The sequence below is a fragment of the Gouania willdenowi genome, chromosome 11 (assembly GCF_900634775.1).
Source record: "Gouania willdenowi chromosome 11, fGouWil2.1, whole genome shotgun sequence".
In the NCBI taxonomy this organism is placed as follows: Eukaryota; Metazoa; Chordata; class Actinopteri; order Blenniiformes; family Gobiesocidae; genus Gouania; species Gouania willdenowi.
Window position 1 is genome coordinate 8,800,254 of NC_041054.1, and position 20,804 is coordinate 8,821,057.

General features: G+C 37.5%; 1 protein-coding gene across 4 annotated transcripts in view; it reads right to left on the reverse strand.

Moving 5' to 3' along the window:
- slc45a4a (solute carrier family 45 member 4a) overlaps positions 1 to 20,804 on the reverse strand; it is a 61,536-nt gene that overhangs the window by 13,717 nt on the left and 27,015 nt on the right. For 3 of the 4 annotated variants that reach the window (XM_028461294.1, XM_028461291.1, XM_028461293.1), the window contains one exon: positions 1,651 to 1,839. The exons of the other annotated variant lie outside the window; for it this stretch is intronic. In XM_028461294.1, the coding sequence (XP_028317095.1) occupies positions 1,651 to 1,839 (189 nt within the window). The remainder of the gene's footprint in view (positions 1 to 1,650; positions 1,840 to 20,804) is intronic. 4 annotated transcript variants of the gene reach the window in all.

Below are 20,804 nucleotides of genomic sequence, written 5' to 3' on the forward strand. Positions count from 1 at the left end.
CACACTAGTTTTCTTCACACACACACAGCAAAAGTGTGTGTGAGAGAGAGCGAGAGAGAGAGAGAGAGATGAAGAGAGTAGGAGAGAGTGGACTCCTTTGATATTTGTCACAATTAAACACTATTTAAGTATTTAATTCACTACAGTTCTATATTAATTCCTCATTTGGTACTTTGATGAAATGCATTTAGCATTTGTTTTTTTGTGTTAAGTTTTCTTTTATCCACATGACTTTTTGCAGGTAATGTACTTTGATCACCTGACATGTTTCGACTGTCAATTGCAAGTCTTCCTCAGAAGCTGATCGCTTTGATGTGTCCTGGTCATTGATGTGTTTTCTCGACATATACACCTTCTTTTCTCTGCAGCTAAAAATGGCTTCTTGACCACCAATTATGTTCACAGCCTTTTATTTTATTTTGATTTGTGTACATTGTTTGTTTCTCTTGTGTCAAGTATGGATTAACTATTTTGTTGTGTGGTAATTGTGAGAGTCCAGGCTTGGTGCTTTGTTTTATCAGTTCTCTTTTATCATGTTGTATTCTCTCTGTATTTTAATACATTTTGCATGTTAGGTTTCCCTTTTAAAATCTGGCCAGGGACACCAAATGAAAAGTAGACTATTTTGGCTAACTCTGGCTCATTTACAGCATGTATCTTTATTAATGTGCATTGTCCTTTTTAAATAATCAATCAATTCAAATTCAATTTTGTATTTTGCAGTGGTCTTTAGCTTTTCCTGTTGTGCCTTTTCACATCCCTTCTGATGTTCGTTATTCCTTGTCTTAAACATTCTTCCTGTTTCTTCTATATATGTGTTTTGGCACAGAAAGAACTCCTTAGGACACATCAAAGTGATCAGCAGACGCCTATGAGGGAGACTGGCAGTTGACAGTCGAAACACATCAGGAGATCAAAGTAAATTTCCAACAAAAAAAGCTGTCTGATAATAAAAACCATAACATGTTGTTTAAGAAGAAGACACAATGAACTTGTGGAATTAGTTTGCTTCTTATTTGGATTGAATGGATGAAAAGTAAAAGATAAACGGGTCATTTTATTTAGGTTTCTTTTATGAACTGAGAAAATAAGGTTTGTTTTACAGCCGTTAGTGTCTTAACCTCCAGTAAAAAATGTCAATTTATTATTCAGCATGTGTCTGACATTATGTTACAAGGCAGGAAATGGAATGGAGATAATTCTAAATAAACGCAGCTTCTGTGGTTTTATCAATACCAGCAAGTCAGGCTGTGTTTCATATAGATCACACAAACACTTTTATTGGCTCTGCTGGTTTTTGTATGAACAGCCCATAATGGCACAGTCTGCATTTGTCTCAAGGGGATGAACCAAAACTGTGCCGACACAGCCTGACCGATCAATATCTGTGCTGCACGACTGAAGGCGGATCAATTGGTTAGAGTGGGACGGATTTAGTAATGAACATCCAAGTGATGCAACCAGCAGTGTGAGCTAGTGGTAATAAAACAATGACTCTCATTAGCGGGACAAGCTCCAGTTACTCTCTGTTCACTGACCTTCTTTGCTGCACATGCAGAGACAAAGAACATTGTGTCCACTCACTCTGCAGTTGTATCATCAAAAATCCTACACAATCTGTGCATATAGGAGCTGATCTCTTTGACCCACCCATCAGTGATCCATTGAGAAACAGAGCCACTCCGATCAGCGTCCCTATACACAGAGCCAGGATGAAGGGCCTCCTCCTGCCCCACTTCAGAGTGCAGCGGTCGCTGGCCGAGCCGATCAGAGGGGTGAACATGAGCCCCAGAACTGGACTGAGGAACCATGTCAGGCTATAGTACTGCTCTGGAAGACCTGTGACAACAAACAGTCAGACAGACAGCTGTGTTTGTGATCGATGGAGGTTAAAGGATTAAAATGCACATTATCACCAAATGTGATTATGTGTAAGTGTGCATTCATATGACTGCATGTTTTGCTTTGTGATGAACTGGTGACCTGTGGTAAGACATCCAGCAGGAGGAGCAAGTACCGGCACAATCTTTAATAACAAGGTTTCACTTGAAATTCACTTTTTGCATAGCGATGATCTGTAGTGTATAACAGGACTCTTAACCTTGGGGTCGGGACCGCATTTGGGGTCATTAGACACTGGGAGGGGTCGCCAAATGCTTTCAAGTAACTAAGAATATTTTTTGAACAATTTGAGCCCATTTTTGCTTGTCTTTATCCCTTCTCTGCAACGACACCAAACATTCCATATTTTAACCCTTTTTTCATAACTTTTTCTTGCCATATTTGTTCTCCCTTTTAATTCATTTTTGCTACATTGCTTCCATTTCTGCCACTTCTCCATCAAATTCCAATGCCTTTCCTGCACATTTCTTACACTTTCAAGACATTTTCGGCACTTATAAACCCTTTCACCCACTTTCCCCATCTAATCAGAGTCAGAATCAGAATCAACTTTATTGGCCAGGGGTGTATGAATACACACGAGGAATTTCTTTTGGTGACCTGTGCTCTCTCAGATAGTGTAACATTAAATAATAACAATCAACTAGAATAAAGAAAAAGAAATAAAATAAAGAAAAAGAAATAAAAAAAAGAAATATAAACATAAATATAAGAGTAGTTAGACTAATATGTGCAAACTAAATAAAAATAGCAAGATAATAATAATAATAATAATAATAATAATAATAATAATAATGAAATAAAATAAAAATACAATAATAATAATAATAAGATTATAGTGCAGTAGTGCATTGATGAGTAGTGCAGGTGAACATTTAAATGAAAAAATTATGTCCATGAACATTTCGCAGTGACAGGTTGATCCATGGTTGTTATGTTTAGTTCCAGGTTATTTCACAGTAACAGAAACAGGTCTGACACTCTTTGACTGTTTAGAGTTGATCAGAGTGACAGCCTGGGGGAAGAAACTGTTTTTATGGTGGGTAGTTTTGGCGTACAGTGATCTGTAGCGTCTGCCAGAGGGGAGGAGTTTAAACAGATTGTGTGCAGGGTGTGAGGGGTCTGCAGTGATGCTACCTGCCCGTTTCCTGACCCTGGACAGGTATAAGTCTTGGATGGAGGGCAGATCAACACCAATGATCTTTTCTGCAGTCCTGATTATCCTTTGTAGTCTGTGTCTGTCTAGTTTGGTTGTAGATCCAAACCAGACAGTGATGGAGGTGCAATGCCGCATATGTTGACCCATTATTGCCCCTTTAACCTCTTTTCACCGTATTTCATGCTTATTTTTGCTAATTTAACCACATTCCCGATTTGCCATGCCCATTATTTGCCAGTTTAAACTAATTTTCCCTACATTTTAAAATTCCATTATCCACAATTTGCAACTTTTAACCAATTTATGTGGTTTTTAAAATCTTTTTCCATCCTTCACCATTTTTGGTCACTTTTAACCCAATTTATTTCTGATTAAAACAAGGATATACATCTTTAGGATGACTATACTACAGCCCAAATAATACTAAACTTCCTGGATAACAGTGGATATTAATCAGATCAATAAAAAAATGTGGTTATCACAGATTCATAGAACAATAGACCATCATTTTTCTGACTTTACAGATGGACCCCAAAAAGTCTGCCCTTTATCCCCCCTTATACTTGTAGAAGACCCATGAATAATCATGTCTGTGTTCAACCACCTTCACGTACAGTGGGGGTCCCCAGTCTCTGGGACCTTTATTTTGGGGGTCGCTGTATCAGTGTTAATTTCAACGACACACCACAGAGCATCACAATATTAATAAAAACACACGAGCCATTAGGACAGTGATTCCCAAACTTTTCTGGATCGTGTTCCCATTTTTAAATCAGAAATTTCAAAATGGCGGCCCAAAGATTTCTTTTCTTTTTGTACTGAATTTTATTTCAACAAGATTTATATTTGAGAAAGTGAAAGTATAGAATACAGTTGTTTTTAGATTGTGTTGTTTTAATTTGAAAAATAATCATAAAAATGTATCTTTTTTTTTTTTTTTAATCAACTACTAGACATTTCAGATGATCCCATTTATACTCCAGGTGACCCTACATTCAGTTGAAAAACATTGCATTAAAACATTTACAAAAACCAACATGACTGCGGGTTAAACGGGGATAATAACTACGTAATGTATGCTTCCCAGGGCGTTGATCCTGTATGAGCACGCAAAGATCTTTTTCATTAAACCTAATGCAGAGTAAATGAGTTTGAGTAAATGAGTTTGTCAGCAGGTGACATGATGTAGCATTTCTGTTACATAAACAAATCAAACAAAAATCCTAAAAAGCAGCAATCCGTCTTTTTAAATTTTTAATTTAATTAAAAAACAAGAAAGAAAAAAGTGTTGTCTTATATTTTCATTTCAACGTGTACATTTACTACCTTAATTGAAAGGATTGATGTTAATCTGACATGGAATGTTACATGCTGAGTGTGACCTTGTTATGGGTACATGTTTCATTATACCTCTACAGAAACTTTCCACCACCGGAGATAAGGTGAGGCTTTTACAAACAGTAACCGCACGACAGCGTCGGATATTATGTTGGGGTGGAAAAATCTTTAACATGCAGCACGAACGAGATGCAGCCAAGTTATGAACATACACATGAGCTTTTAATGCCTCCAAATAACATCAGTCGACACCTACTGATAAATCAAGTTTGTCGACAACAAACCAAACAATAAAAACCTTCACTAAATCAGCCGTTAATGACAGACGAACTTAGTGAAAATATTTTAAAATAGGGTGGGACGATAGAAAGAGCTTTCCATACGATACAATAGACCAAGGCCACATGAGACCCATGATCTAATTTTGTGTAACTCTTTAAGTAAACGCACAAAATGAAAACATACAAAATTACAGGAAAATACACACATTTGACTCAAAACACACACTAAACAAAGAAAAAAACAACCACAAAATGAGAAAAAATATACTAAATGATAGATAAACTTACAAAATGACAACAAAAACACACTAAACAACCACAACAATGACTGTAAATCATAAACTTACACCAAATATACACAAAGATGACTACAAAAACACATGAAGACAACAAAAATGTAGAAAATGACTCCTAACACAAAAAAAATATACAAAATGACTTTGACCACAACAAAAATACACAAAATGAGAGAAAAATAAACACAAATAACACAAAGAAACCAAAATCAGACCAATGAACACAAAAAAAAAAACAAAATATCAAAGTAAAATATACCAAATGACTACAATAACACACAAAATAACTCCATAAACAAACTCTATGTGGTTTCCTGCATTAATGCTTAGATTGGTCTTTTTTCTAGACAATCACATTTTTTGGCGGTTGAAAAGGGGAAAAAGAAATAACCATGCTTTTATTTGACTTTAACTTTGGATATACATACTTACTTATATAAAAACATAAATTAGATAACATTTTTCCTATTTCAATTTTCTGCAAAAATAATGGCCACAAAAACCGAGACTGACAATTCATGCCAATTTAAATTCAAAACCAAATCATCACGAGATTCTTCATATAAATAATCCTATCTGTGAACTTTGCATAACAAGGTTTTATATATATATATATATATATATATATATATATATATATATATATATATATATATATATAACAGTCTAGACAGCCCTGATTGACCCTGCGGCACCAGATACATCGTATGTGAAAATTGTCCCATCTTCAATTTTAAACAATTCTCAATCAGCCATCAAATAACATAACTATCAAAGGAATCCAAGTAGTTTTCTATGGCATTAATAACATGAACAAATTGCTGAGTAAGATGTACAATTTGTGGAGTGGCAGGGACACACGTTACAAAATCAGAATTAGGTCGCGAGACAGATGGGGATTGACACACCGCATGAGATTACCCCACATGACAAGCGGCGGGATGATTTCCTGAAATATAGGCTAAGTTGCTGACACCATTCCAATTTAATGGTATGAATAATATTCAATTTCAATTCATTCACTGTCTATTGCTCTTAGACGCCATGCCAGCATTCCTGAAACATGACTCAGAGAAACATTATCCTTCTATACTTGGACACCTATAATTAAATCTTTGTTATGATTATCACTTATTTAATCTATTTTTACAAAGCTTAATTGGCTTCAAAATGAAGGAAGGGTAAATCTTTAGTCCTACATTTAAAATTAAGTCTAAATCTGCAAGTCTTGGGTCAAATGGTAAAATGGTAAATAGACTTGATTTATATATATATGAGACTGAACTTGTCTCAAAGCTCTTTACAGTATCAGCTCATTCACCCATTTACGCTCACATTCACACACTAATGGGACTGAGCTGCCATGCAAGGCGCTAGCCCACCACTGGGAGCAACATCGGAAAAACCACACCATGCTTTGCTCAGAGGCGAACAGAGACCCACCTTTCTTAGTGGACTAGAGTTTGCTTGTTTGCTCCGCACTACAGTTCTAGGGAGCTTTTATAAGCATGTGCGGAGCAAAGAGCACCCTTAGGGTTCAGTGTCTTGCCCAAGGACACTTTGACGCATAGACAGGTATAGACTGGGATCGAACGCTCAACCCCCTCGGCCACCTGATCCACGGTCGCAAAACCAAAGAAATTCTGTGAGTCGGGAGACAAACAGTCTGTCTTAATCTTTGATCATGCACTTGAGTGTGTTTTTTCTTTGATAGAGCAAAAATCCCACACACTGAGTCTAGTGATCCAACGTATCCTCCTCGAGGGTCGGAGGTCCGTTAATGACGCTTGAGAAAAAAAAACCCAAAACCACATGGAGCCAATGGTGGCATCGGGAGAACGTAGAAGTCTGTGAAAATACATAAATCCATGCACCTGAATAAAAGGCAGGCTGTTCTTTATAGTGGGAAAATCCTCTAAAGGCTTTTATTTTTCTCTGAGACGTTTATTATTAACCAATGGTTTACACACATCTTAACCTTGAACATAAGACTATTCTACAATTTAATAAAATGAATAACACAGAAATGAGAAAATCAATGAAAATAACCACAATAAATGCAATACATTTGTAAGTGCAAAGTATAAGCCTAACAACCGGTACTAGTTTAAAGCTGCCACTCTATATTTTTATTAGATAAAATCATAGTGTACCTCATAGATCAATGAATCAAACACCCTTTACTCCCAAAAGTAAAAAAAACAAACAAAACAAAACACACAAAGAACACTTCTATCCATACATCTTCGGGACTCAAAATCCCGATGTGAAAATGTCAAAAAAAAACTGATGAAAACAAACTTTCCATTGACAATTTCAACCTTTGGAGTAAATGATGTTCGACTTATTTATCTATGAGGCATAAATTATTCTTATTATGTATCATTAATTCAATGATTTTTACCTAATACAAATGATCATGGGTAGCATGATAGAGTGCTTGTATCAGAGATCTTAGATGACGTTGAGTTTATAAAGAGTTGCTGATGGATCCTTTAATGGGAAAGTAATGAAATAAAAACATGTACAGTAGGTGGCCATATGCAAGTTGGTTGCAACACGCCAATAACAAAGAAAAGAAGAAGAGATCTTAGATGCAGGCCGATATCCAAAATCAATATCTGAAATGGACGCATATAGTCAGTGAAAGAAACAAGAAATGATCCCCAAGTTATCCCATGAACATATTAATAGAGACGTCACAGAACAATATTAAAGCTAATGACATCAGCCAGCTGATGATGAAGATGGGGAGGAAGCAGACGGACAAACCCAGAGTGAAGACAGCTGAACTGAACGTAATCAGATCACAAGTTTATCACTGTCTCGCTGACAAAGTGTCGCTCACGTTGAAAAACACATTAGATGTCATCGAGCCGTCACGTCGTCCTTTCAGCACAGACGCAGAGAGAGAGTGTGGAGGGAGCGACTCATGAGGTCATTATCAACACCAGCTCAAATAACAGAGCAAATTATAATGGCTTTGTTCAGGTATATTTTAATACATTTCATTCAAGGCCACAATATCCTTTTGTGTAAATGTGATTTAAAGACTTCTATGTCTGTACATCACAACGTTATATTAAAACATGGGCCAAATAATGAGTTGTATAGATTTGAGACCAGTGAAAATGCAAACCTAAATATTCAATACGTCTATAACGCGAGACAAGAATAACATATTTTTGGTGTTTAAACAAAAAGTTACAAGTAATTGCCCAAACAATGACAAGTGTTCTGCATTGTAAGTAAAAGAAAATGAAACCGTGTCCCAAAAATATATCCAAATGCAAAAGTCAACACTTAGGTATCTGCATTTATTGCATTGTTAAAGACAAAGTGGTCAGCATTTAGATAAATTAAATAAATCAATATCCAGTATTAAATTCACTTCAGACAATGATAAGATAATTTATAAAAAGTGATGGACAGAGCCCTTAATCTGTGCATGAGCACATAATATTTATCAGCAATTACACAAACTTAATGTTTAACTTGAAACATGAAAATGAATCAAACATAATCTCTCTGATTTGAAATATGAGCGTCATCCCTGAAAATGGATCGTGCCTAAGTACAGAGATAATTCCCTCCTCAGAGAAGATGGAGAAACCTGAGCGATAACATTAGGACATTTTTGCTGAGATATCAAATTGAACAGAGATCATCTGAAATGATAACACATGGGATTGAAAGAGATCTCAGCGTTTCCCCTAATATCACAGCTGCTCTTCTGACTTCAGAGGGAATGACAGAAGTAGCTTGTCTTAGTTCACCCAACGATTAATAGTTTATTTGTTGTTAAAATTCAGAAATATGCAGAAAAATCAGCAAAGGTCAACAGACATTTAGTTCAGCCTGTATCCAAACGATGTGAAAATGTGAAGATTCTTGTAAGAAGCAAGTGATTTATGCTGTGGGATCATATTCCTCAGAGGTGTGAGATGTGTTTTGAGGATAATTTTCCATTTTGACAAAGAAGTATACAATGTGTAAAACTAGGTCTAGTTCAGGGGTCTGCAACCTGCGGCTCTGGAGCCTCGTGTGGCTCTTTGACTCTTATGCAATGGCTCCCTATAGCTTTGAAAAATATTAAAATAAGTAATTATTTTCTTACAGAAGGTATTAATGATTAATGATTTTGACACCAAATAAAATCACGGGACAATGATTTGTCAACCTAAAAATACATCACATTGTGCAATAACTCTGCCACCTCCTGAAACATCTACAGACCATTAACTTCTCCAACACCTGTGGTCAACCTTAAGTTTTAAATCCCTGGTAAGATAACTCAATCAACTAAAAGTCTATTCTGGAAGTAAATATACATTTTAATTGTGTGGGGACAAATTCATTTAACTGCCAACATGCCAGCTAAATATGCATGCGTTATGTGTGGCAAGAAATTAGCAATTAGCATGAGTTGACAATGAAACATCAAGACAAAAAAAAATCTTGCTCAAATTATTACGCGGAGGTAAAGGAAACTTCAGAGCAATCAGCAGACGCCTCTTTCGAAAACTGGCAGTTGACAGTGGAAACGTGTCAGGAGATCAAAGTGGATTTCCTGAGGAAAAGTTGTCTGAATAAAATAAAAAATGTAAGATACCAACATTTTTTTTCTTATATGGCTTCTTGCATAGGCCCATTGTGTAATGCTGTGCTAGCAGTTTGTTCCACTTTGATAGGGAAAAGGAAGAGGAAAGTGAAAAATTGGATGTGAAGGTGTGAAAATTGTTGGCTTTTTACACCCACTCAAATTGATTTGTCCTGCAACGCTGCTTTGAATGCGGATCGTCTCCAAAAACGTCTAAAAGCAGTAAATGACTTGTTATCAGTACTAAGTTCTGCATTGACAAGACAGATGAAGCTCGGTGTGAGGCTCTGTTCCAGTTTTCATCATTTCATGCACAGCTTTTACAGCGGTTACAACAGAACAGCCCTCTTTGTTTTCCCACAGACAGACAGTGTCGTAAATGTTGACTCCTGGAAGTCTAAGTGGCACAAAGATACGCAGGCGGGCCGGGTTGGCCATTTGGCGTCACTAGAGACCCCGACAGGTCGTGTTCCTGCTGTCCCGTCAAAATGTCAACTGGCCTTGAACTGGGTATGACCCCCTGTCGTCATGGTGATCAGGTCTTGGGAACTCTGACATTACAGAGACTCCATCATCTTCATTTCCTGGCTCCTAATATAAAGGTGTCATTCCCACTAAGCTTCCTGTTGTGAGTCTGTTTCAGTATTTTCTTTCTCTCTCTGTTTATCGTACATTCGCAAACACCTAAGAACGCATTTAGAACCTTGAGAAACAAAACACTGAGTATCCTCACTAGGCGCCACAAAAAACAGCTTGTGAACACTCATGCTTTCACACACAAAGGGCCCAAACACACACAATACCTGTGAAAAGTCAAACAGTAGCACGGTCATAAACCGGCTGATAGGAATCGGACCGTCTGATGGTTTGTCAACATCAAACGAGGTAAACCTTCCTAGTAAACAGTTCCCACACACAAATAACACAAAAACACTAAACAGTGAAAGTAGACCATCTGATTTTCCCAGACAGACCCAAGAACAAATCTTACGTATGCAAAAAAATGTTGCCGAGTTCCCACACATGCAAACACACACACACACCAACGCACAGCGAACAATACTGAGAGAATGGAAATGCAGGAAGTATTTTAGGAGGAAAGAGGAAAAGAAAAGTGCATTTCAGTGTGAGAAGGAAGGAAACACAGAGAGGAGTGTGAGAAATCATTATGATCTAAAAAAGAAAAGAAAAGCGGACGATGGGCTGCGAGGTTAAGGTGTGAACAGCAGCAAAACCAGAGAGGGAAAGTTCTGGAAGGACAAAGGAAGGGAGAGAAAACGTGTTGCTGATTGATCGTGGGAAAAGCAAAAGGACAATCTGCTCCATCCCTCATCAAAGTGCTTATTTGGGTTCCTCCACACACACACACACACACACACACACACACACACACACACACACACACACACACACACACACACACACACACACACACACACACACACACACACACACACACACACACACACACACACACACACACACACACACACACACACACACACACACACACACACACACACACACACACACACACACACACACACAGATGCACACAAAGACACACACAAGGTTTAATGCATGACTGTTGGACAACAAGATGTTCATTCATCAGTGTGCGGCTGTTAATTTCATGTGTGTCACCTCTCTGCAGAGAAAATTAGCCCAGTTTGTGTGCTAGACGGAGTGTGGTTACTGTAAAGTTCCAACGTAATTAGGAAAACATGTCGTCAAAAATTATGACAAACTCTATGTAAAGTTTAGGCTTCTACTGTTAACCTGAAATAATGCACTCATTGCTTGAGCTTATGTGTCCTGTTAAAAGGAAACTTGGCAATTGATCATGAATACTTCCCAACAATCCTTTTTTGTGCTCACATTTTTAACATTTTTTGTTAAAGTCCGTGTAAAACAGAAATAAATTTGTGTCATGAGTTTGTCACACCACAGAAACATGTGTCATTGACCACTGAGCCAAAATTGAAAGATGAAGAAAAATCGCTAAGTATAAAAAATTAGGTCTTGCATTTTTTAATCGTGTAATGCACATTGAATTGTCTTGTGTATGAAATGCGCTAAATAAATACATTTGCCTCGACTTGCCTTACATAAATTAAACCTATTTATCTCGTGAACTACCAAAAAAATTAAATAAAAAAATAAAATGCACAAAAATGAATGAAAGGGATCAGTGGGCTTGTTTTGTGTAAGGATTTCTTACTTGTGAGTTCAAGCCTTGGTGAGGCTCTTTTTCAGTTAAGGGTTTGTTTTGTTTGATTTTAGTTCACAATTTATTTTGTGTTTTTTCCACTTAAGTTTCTGTTTGTGGGTTGTATTCCTTTCACGTGTATCGCACCCCCTGCCTGGTTAGTATCAGAATCAGAATTTTTCTTTTCTTTTTTGTAGTCATTTGCGTTCACTTTTGGGGCCGCATATGGCCCCCTGGCCGCCGGTTTCTTATGTCTGGTCTTCGACATCGCTCATACAACAACAAAACACCGAAAAACACAATTCCTAAAAAAAAAAGTGTGATATAGAATATTGGAAAAATAAACAAGTGTGCAACTGCCAATAGATTGAGTTAGTTCCTCTTGTTTCCACTCAGGTGTTTCTCATTCTCTCATTTCCCTCACTATTTATGAACCGCTAAAGGATCAAAATGCACACAAAGTGCAAACTTCTACAAGGAAACAGCGCTTGATAGAGCACATGATTTCTTGTCTAATCCTGAGTCACTTCTTTATTTATCAAATAAATGTAATAATTATCTAAAATATAGTAAAAATAAACTGACATCAAAGGTACAAAAACGGGTCACAACTGCTGTAGTTTCAATAATGGGCAACACAGTAAAATCACTGTATTGTAAATGTGTTCTTTAATTTTTAAAGGAAACCTTTGAGTTTTTTTAAGGGATGTTTGCTTTTATGGCGCATTCACACAGGCTTATTATTTAATATCTTAAAATTTGTGATTTTTAGGAATGAATTGGTTCATTTTCTGGAAATGTTTGGTTGTAAAACATTAGCATTGTCAAGATACTAACCGTTTTGTAATTTCTTTTTTTTCTAAATTATTTTTATTATACATGCACGATAGCACATTTATAAATAAAAGTATACAGTTGGAATCACTCATTTGATGACCCTCTTTTAGGCGTTCCCTGTAGCGGTCGCCACAGCAAGTCATTTGCCTCGCTCTCCTTTTGTCTTTTCTCTTGCTTCATCAAAGCAAACTCCATCTTCACGCCCATTAATCTTCTGTGTTCTTTGTGTTTTTCCTCTCGCCTTTCCCCTCCATCTGCATAATTCTAACCAATTTCTCTCTGCTGTTCTAGTTTGTATACAAGTTTATTCACACAGCTGAGATATTATCTTGCATCTGGCAAGACAACAATAATCCACAAACACTGATGCTTGATTTTTAAATCTACATGAAATGAAAACTGAAATGTCCTCTTTTTCTTTCTCTCCATGTTGTATAAACTCCCTTTCCGAAGAAAGGAGGAAGCAAGTTTTTTGAACAAACAAACCATAGGAGTCAGGTGTCGTGTTATACCAACTGAGGAAGACAGACTGAAAATATTGGGGCTTTTTTTTGTGTGGCACATGGGTGTCAAACTCATTTTAGTCCAGGGGCCAAATACGGACTAGTTTGCTCTCAAGTGGGAGGCATATTTTAGACACGAAAACAAGTAATTTCAATGTTATTGTGCCCTAGTTTGCACTTCCACGTATAAGTATTATGTAAAGTATGTAGAGAGGAAGAGGAATAAAAACAAGACAACACTGACTACAGATGAGAATACACAAGAAAGGACTGTTCAACAACTCAAGAATGTTTGACCAGGGAGACATGTAAACCCATGTAAATTCGCGATGGTAAAACAGGGGACGGGACCCAGATAAGCAAACTGCTTCTCTCGTCTCCTTTTTCGGCATGTACAAAAAATGTAAAAAAAAAAACAAAAAAAAAAAAAAGTGAATGTAACCATGTCGGAAATAAACTGAATAAATAAAATAAAATAAATGTAGGACACTGACCATATCAATAAATGACAGATATCATGTCCCTGTAGGTTCTTCACTTAGGCTCCCTTGATTTTTTTTTTTTAACAAATTTGTATTTAATTTTGTGAAATTTTGTGAAACATTTTGAGGAAAACGGCAGAATTTCTTTTTAAATAGAGTTTGTTCAACAATTTTGGATTAAAAATGACTGCCGTCATGTGATATACCTTGAAAAATATTTTTTCATTAAATGTTTTTATTTAGAAAACTAAAACTGAATTATTATTATTATTATAATTAATATTATTACATTTGAACATTTCCACTTTCTCCTGCGGGCCAAATTGGATGCTCTAAAGGGCCGGATTTGGCTTTCAGGCCTTCAGTTTGGCACAAACTGTAGCAGATGGTCTCCAAGGGCAGATTTGAAAAATTGAACTGCTGCGATCAATATTTTACCTTGCTATAGGTTTGGAGCCAGCAATGGGATTTCCAACATTAAGCAGTAAATGACAGATATTAGTCCATGTTGGATCTCCACCTCAAAAATGTCTTAATTTTGTGAATTTAATTTAGGGTGATTTAATGGGATTGTAAGTAAGTAAGTATATTTTATTTATAAAAATCACAAGTGCCGTACAAAAAACAGTCTTCAAATGCTTTTTAAAAGAGTCCACACAGTCAAGCTCACGGAGTCTGGGGGCTACAGCCAGGTCTCCCCGGGTTTCATAATATTTTTTACTGGATCTTTAAGAGACCCTGGCCTGAAGACCGAAGGGTGCGCCCTGAGGTGTAGGGGAACAATAAATCAGCGATATACTGAGCGGCCTGACCAGGATGCGAAATTTGACTGGAAGCCAACGAAAACTTGAAAGAATGGGGGTAATGCGTATCTAAAAATTGCCGATTGAAGAAAAATCAAGTCGTTTTTTAATAATTTTGACTGCAGTTGTGTGATAAAGCCTTGTAAAATAGCAAGCTCCTGAAAATATTGTGGAGTTTCATTGAATTTATGGCTTTGGAGGAGAATTGAGATATTTACAACTGAATTATTTGGTGATTTACGCTATGATTTGGACTCTCTAGTCTAAAGGGCTGGATTTGGCTCCTGGGCCTTGAGTTTCACACATGTGGCTTTGATTAACCACATTAGCCATATTTAGCACAAGGCAAAAAAAATATATAGCTGCCAATATTTTTAAGGTTTTTTAAAAAAACGAAACCCACAGTGACAGCATTAAGAAAATTCTCATTTAAAAAGCCTTAAAGTGTAAGCTGAGCACAGATGTTTTATAGACACTGCACATGTTTAGCCAACATTTATCCAGTAAAAGGTACTTGAGCTGTGTGGTGCTAATGTTGAGCCAGAAATTGGACCAGAAAAAGGATGTAACAAAGGGTTGTTTAATAGGGCTTTAGGTTGCAAAAGATGATGAGAAAATCAATTCTATAACTGGAGCATCAGCCTTACAGTCAAGACCATGATAAGAGAACAGATTGTCTGGTGGAATTAAATGCATCCAGCTTTAATAGGTAGAGGAGTGCTGCAAATATTACTGATTTGTCCATGTAAAAAAAAAAAAAAAACAACAAAAACAAAACACCACCTTGGTAGAAGTTAGTGGCTCCGTCCCTCCCTCCACCAACAATCCTGTCTATGTAAAAGGTGACTTAAAGCTAGCACACATTCCTGTGCGAGCACACACACCCACAGACACACACACACACACACAGCTGCTTCAAGTCAGCAGAGTTATGTAACAGCACTGCAGTAAAAGCTGCCTCTACTGAGACAGAGGGAGACAGAAACAAAGGGCAAAGAAAGAAAGATGCGATGTAATTTACTCCCCTCCAAGTACATTTTGAAGTGTAATTTTAATTTTACATTTACAAACCTCTACATGCATTCATGGAGTACTGACTGATGATTCTTCCATCTGCTAAAACAACTGAATGCACAGCGATATGTGACTATCACAGCAGGGAGCCGGGCTCTGGCTGGGACTGACCTATCCTAGTCCAACACAGGAAACATAGCCACTCATTAGCCTTTCACAAGCAAAGAGCTGATCAATAAATCGAGTCAGCTATCAGGCTGTGCTCTTACATAACATTAGGTCAGCCATAATACCACTGATCAAAAATAATGACATCTCAAAACTCATCTATTCAGACTTGCTTTTAACTGCTAAAATTACTTATATTACTTTTAATGTTACAATGGCTCTTTAAACTGTCATTATTACATGTACTCTTTTCTTTTTATTGTCTGTACTTTCATTGTAAAGTGTCTCAGTTTTTTGAAAAGCACTATATAAAATAAAATTATTGCAAACTGCACAGAAGGACAAGCACCATCAAGGCTTAAACACACAATCTCCCTTAAACTATCCATCAGAACACTAAACAAACAGCCTTTTGAAATCAGTCGTAATTCTTTATAATCTTTCAACTTTATTATAGTCTTTATTTAATCATAAAGAATTGAGAGTCGAGAACAATCTCAGTCAGAAGTACAGTGTAGTATAATAAATTCATGCAGTTTACTGACTTAAATTAACAAATTAATATCAGGAGGTAAAGTAGCTGGTTAGCTAAGGTGGCTAAAGGCAAAAAAATATATAAAAAATGCATGTGTAGGTGGAGTTACACACTTTATGTGGCCTTGTTAATTTTCTGTATCAGTGTCAGCTCACAAAATGAAAACAGAGCGCAAAGATAGAGAACATCAACCTTTTAATGTAACAAATGAATGGATCCAATAACAAGCTACAACAAAACAAGTGAGGCTACTGCGTCGCCTGGAATACGTCTTCATGTGTCAGAGAGAGAGACAGAGCTTCTTTTATAATGCTAACCAACAGCCAAACATAAGAAATTACCCTAGGGACAGCCTTTATGAGAGAGTCTGTGTTTTATGTCATGCTGGTGGTTTTTATAGATATGTTGCTCACCGTTGTAATGTGCAGACACATAATGCAGGTAAAGAAACCCCCTCAAATTTAAATATCGGGACTAAAATATAGTTTGACGATCAGATGCTGACTTCTTTTACGCCACAGTTTGAGGAACACTATAGTTTAACAGCAAAATATCAGTGGAAATCTGGAGCATGTGGTTTTTAATAGGGTTTAGTTAGAGCGTTGTGGTAAATAAGATTCACAGGTGCAGAGTTTTACCACTAAAACATGGAAACAGTTAAAGAGAAGAGAACCTGTTTATTGATCATTGACATCTGCAAAAGTACTTTATGGAGAATGCTTGCATGAATCAATTCAAATCTGTCTCCAAAATGTGACAAAGACTAATTTATGACATCACCCCAATAATAAATAAGATCACAATGTGGAATTGTTTACATCTAGGAGCTTACATGTGACCATTTTCATCTGGCTGCTGTTCTAGTCTAGCCTCCCCTAATGTTTTGATTTTTTTTTTTTTGTGCTTCCTCCTCACCTGTCAGCTTGGTGTGGCTGTTTGTTTTTGAGGACTTCACCTCCCTCGGAAGGGAGGGGTGGAAACAATGTGCTGACAAACCCATTCACACACTCACATATTTCACTTGTGCATTCCTCGCATATCTTACACTAATAGTGAACACATACCTAGCTTACCGCCTGCTGCATGGGGGAAAACTCTCAAAGCCAGACAAGCTTAGATCATAAAGCTTTGTACGTAAAACTATAGTATCCACTGACTCTGCACTCACTCACTCATCACATACAAAAACAAGAGCGCAAACCTCCATCAAGCGCCAAATCTCCGCTTTGCCAGATCGTGCCAGTAATCTGGATCAGTGATCCTGATCATGGTACTATGATCATTCACACTTTAAAGGCTTGGAAGAATTTTCCATCCCCATTAATAATGATACAATAGGTCCAAATGCAAGGGAACCATTTATTTAAAAAAAAATCCAAAATCAAATGCGCAATTCGATCAGGATTACCTCGTGGGATAATTGAGGAACCAATTAAAAACCGAAATATGAAAAAAATCAAGTCATCACAGAGCACCCTACTACAGTAATGCATGAAGTGGTTCCCAATGCAGAGGCAACACCACTTTGTCAAAAAATCTGGATCTGATCCAGATGAAAGTCAGTTGGGAAATTGAGGAACCAACTCAACATAACTGAGTAAAAGTTCATAAAGATTGGTCAATCAGGAACCCAGACATACATTTTTGGAAGTTTCACCAATTATGAGATATAGGGATTTTTGGATGTTTGAAACTGATCTACAATCAATATATTGATCTGGATCCCCTCCGAAATGTAATAGAATTTTCCATGGCGTAAAGTCTATCTTTGGTTGAAATTTTGTCAAAATCCTTTAAGTACTTTTGTTGTAATCCTATTAACAGAAACAAAAATATTACATCCTTGATGGCAGTGATGTTCAATTATTTTTAATTATTTTGTTTCAAAACTGTTGTTCTCTTGGTTGCCTTATTTCCATGTCTCCTCTCGTTCAAATAAATAAACGGCGATATAAATATTATCTCCTTGATGGAACTTACTAGAAGCTTCAAGTTAAACCTGTGCTTCAGGTTGACCCACTCCTGGTTCGTAGAACCCAGTTTGTAAACCATTACCATCATCTTGCCATTTCTCTTTCAACGAATCTGTATTAACTAAGACCAAAACTGTCATTTACATCAACAAGATCTAATAACCTGTTAATACAATTATGAGCACATTAAAAACTTGTTTTCTTGCCTAACACGGTTTTCTGCGTGCAGATGTGCAAGATAAGGTTGACGATGACAAGTTAAAAAATTCAACACAGTCAACAGCAGTAATTACTTAAATTGCTTTTACGAATGACTTCATCGGTATTATTATTTAGCTCCTAAAGATTTAGGAATCTCCTCACTTTTGTCTACCTCAGACAATTTAAACCCTACTTTTGGTCTGCACACTTTGTCCATCTACCCTGGCCCATGAACAAGTTTGACAGATTATGGCGATTAGTCACCATGACATCAAGCCAGTCATTTATATAACCCTGTATTACACTGTCTGCAAGGACATCAGCTAGATTAGCTCAAACAGCATGATGGGATCACTGTTGGATTAGGTTACCAGGCAGGCAGACATAAACAAGTCAAGATCAAGCTTGTTTGAAATCACATTAAATTACATTGAGTATCTCAAAAGGTTCTACAAGGTAGAATCTCAGAAAGTTGGACCAACACACTGCAAAGATTTGAGCAACAAGAGCCTGGTGCAGTAAGCCTTGTCTGTCAATAAGAATGGAAGAACACTTCTAGTTGGATTGCTGTAATCTCCTTTAGTAAAGCCATAAAAGGCCTCAAAGGAAGGACATCAGTGCTGATGCACTGCCAGGCACGGACAAGCTTGGATAGCGCTGTGGTGACATGGCAACATCCAAAGTCAATCAGGTGAATCAACAGATAATGAATGAGCAGCTATAAAAAGTTAAAGGAAGTCTCCAGCTCACTTTAGCACTGCTGAGCCTGAGAGTTTGAACAATGTGATAACCTTGCCTGCTTGATGGATTCTCCTGGTGTTCACAAACACCAGAATCCATCTTGTGTTGTTCCCACCTTTGCCTTTCAAAACCAAACCGAAACTGTGAGAACCAATCATGAGGCAGTGTTGTAGTTGACGGTGGGATATCTGGGTGTGACGAAGGCAGAAGCGCCGAAGCAAAACTGGCAAATGCACAGTTGCGGGGAGAGTAACTAGCTGGGCTACCGCTATTAGCATGGCTCCGAAACAAAACAGAAAGATGTCGACGCAGGAGGATGAATGCGTGGAAGCTGCTATAAACTCAGTTTTAGAAGAATCCAGTGTTTCCTTTTTGAAAGCGCAACAGCGAGAGGCGCTGTGTGCATTTTTGGATGACAAAGACGGCAAAGCGGAGCCTTGTTGTTGTTGTAGCAGCGTCTCTGCGGCGCATGCCGGTCACGACATCATCATTTGTTACCGTGTGATTGGCTAAAACAAAATCATGGTGGACAGGCGCTTCGCCCAATCAGCTTCAAGCATATTGTTCATGTCCCTCCCTGGTTCCGAAAGAATTTGCCAGACACAGACCCAGATCAATGTGGAGAACTCGAGTTAGAGGGTGGGGCTAGACATCAATCTGGCTCTTGCCAGGTTAACAATGTGACGCAACCAAACTGACTTTTTAAACTAATTATTCAATGTTGTGCTCTGCAGTGTATCAATTCACTTTCACATCATACATTCAAGTAAATCTGCATTAATAAGTAACCTTACATGCCTTACTTAAGGAACTGCCTGTATTTTGCACTATTTCAGCCCTTCAGGTTCTAATACTAGCCCTGATCTGTCAGTATTGTAATTATGCCCATGACTCATCATGAGCCTGCAGCAGCAGCAGCTGAAGTTATAAAACTCTGATACCAGCTGAGTATTTTGTTAGCGTGTTGTTAACAGATTCTCTTTTCTCTCCTCTGACTTGTGGCCACGATGCTTTAACAGCTCTTCTGTGTCACCTTGATCTCACTTCTGAGAAAGAACGTTACGTAAAGTACCAAGCCCTCGACCAAAAAGTACTTCGGCACATGTTGTCTGGACTCGCACCTCCTCCTCCTCCTCCTCCTCATTATCACTCTCACTCCTTTTACTTTCAATGTTTTTTTTCCATCCTACTTGATCCTTTCACTTCAGTTCTTCCCACCTTCCCTCTCTAACCTAATCCCACTGACGCCAAAGAGTTTCCACCCCTATTTTAGCTGGATTAAATCATTAAATAGTGACCCTGCCGTAGGTGACTTTCAATGAGCATCACTGTAAGAACATCTCATGGATAATCAAAGTAAAACAAATCTATTTGCATGACAAACAAACCTTAGAATGCAACAGGTACAACTGCTTGAAAGGCCACACTTTAGACCAGAGATGAGCAACACTATCACAGCGGGAGCCAAAAAAGTGATTGCATCTGACCCGAGGGCCACATTATCAACATTTATGTCAGCATTTAAAATATAGATGGATCTGAGCATTAATACGGGGGGGGGGGGGGTTTACCTTGTGGTACCTTGGGAATTTTTTGTGTGTTTTTGTGTACTTTGTGCATTTTGCTGTCAATTTGTGTGTTTTGGGAGTTATTTTGTGTATTATGTAATGTTGGGCTTGATATTCCTTCCAACTTCTCAAAATACAATTTTGGGGATTTGTTTTGGGGCCTGCACAGAATTAGACTAAGGGCCACAGTTTCC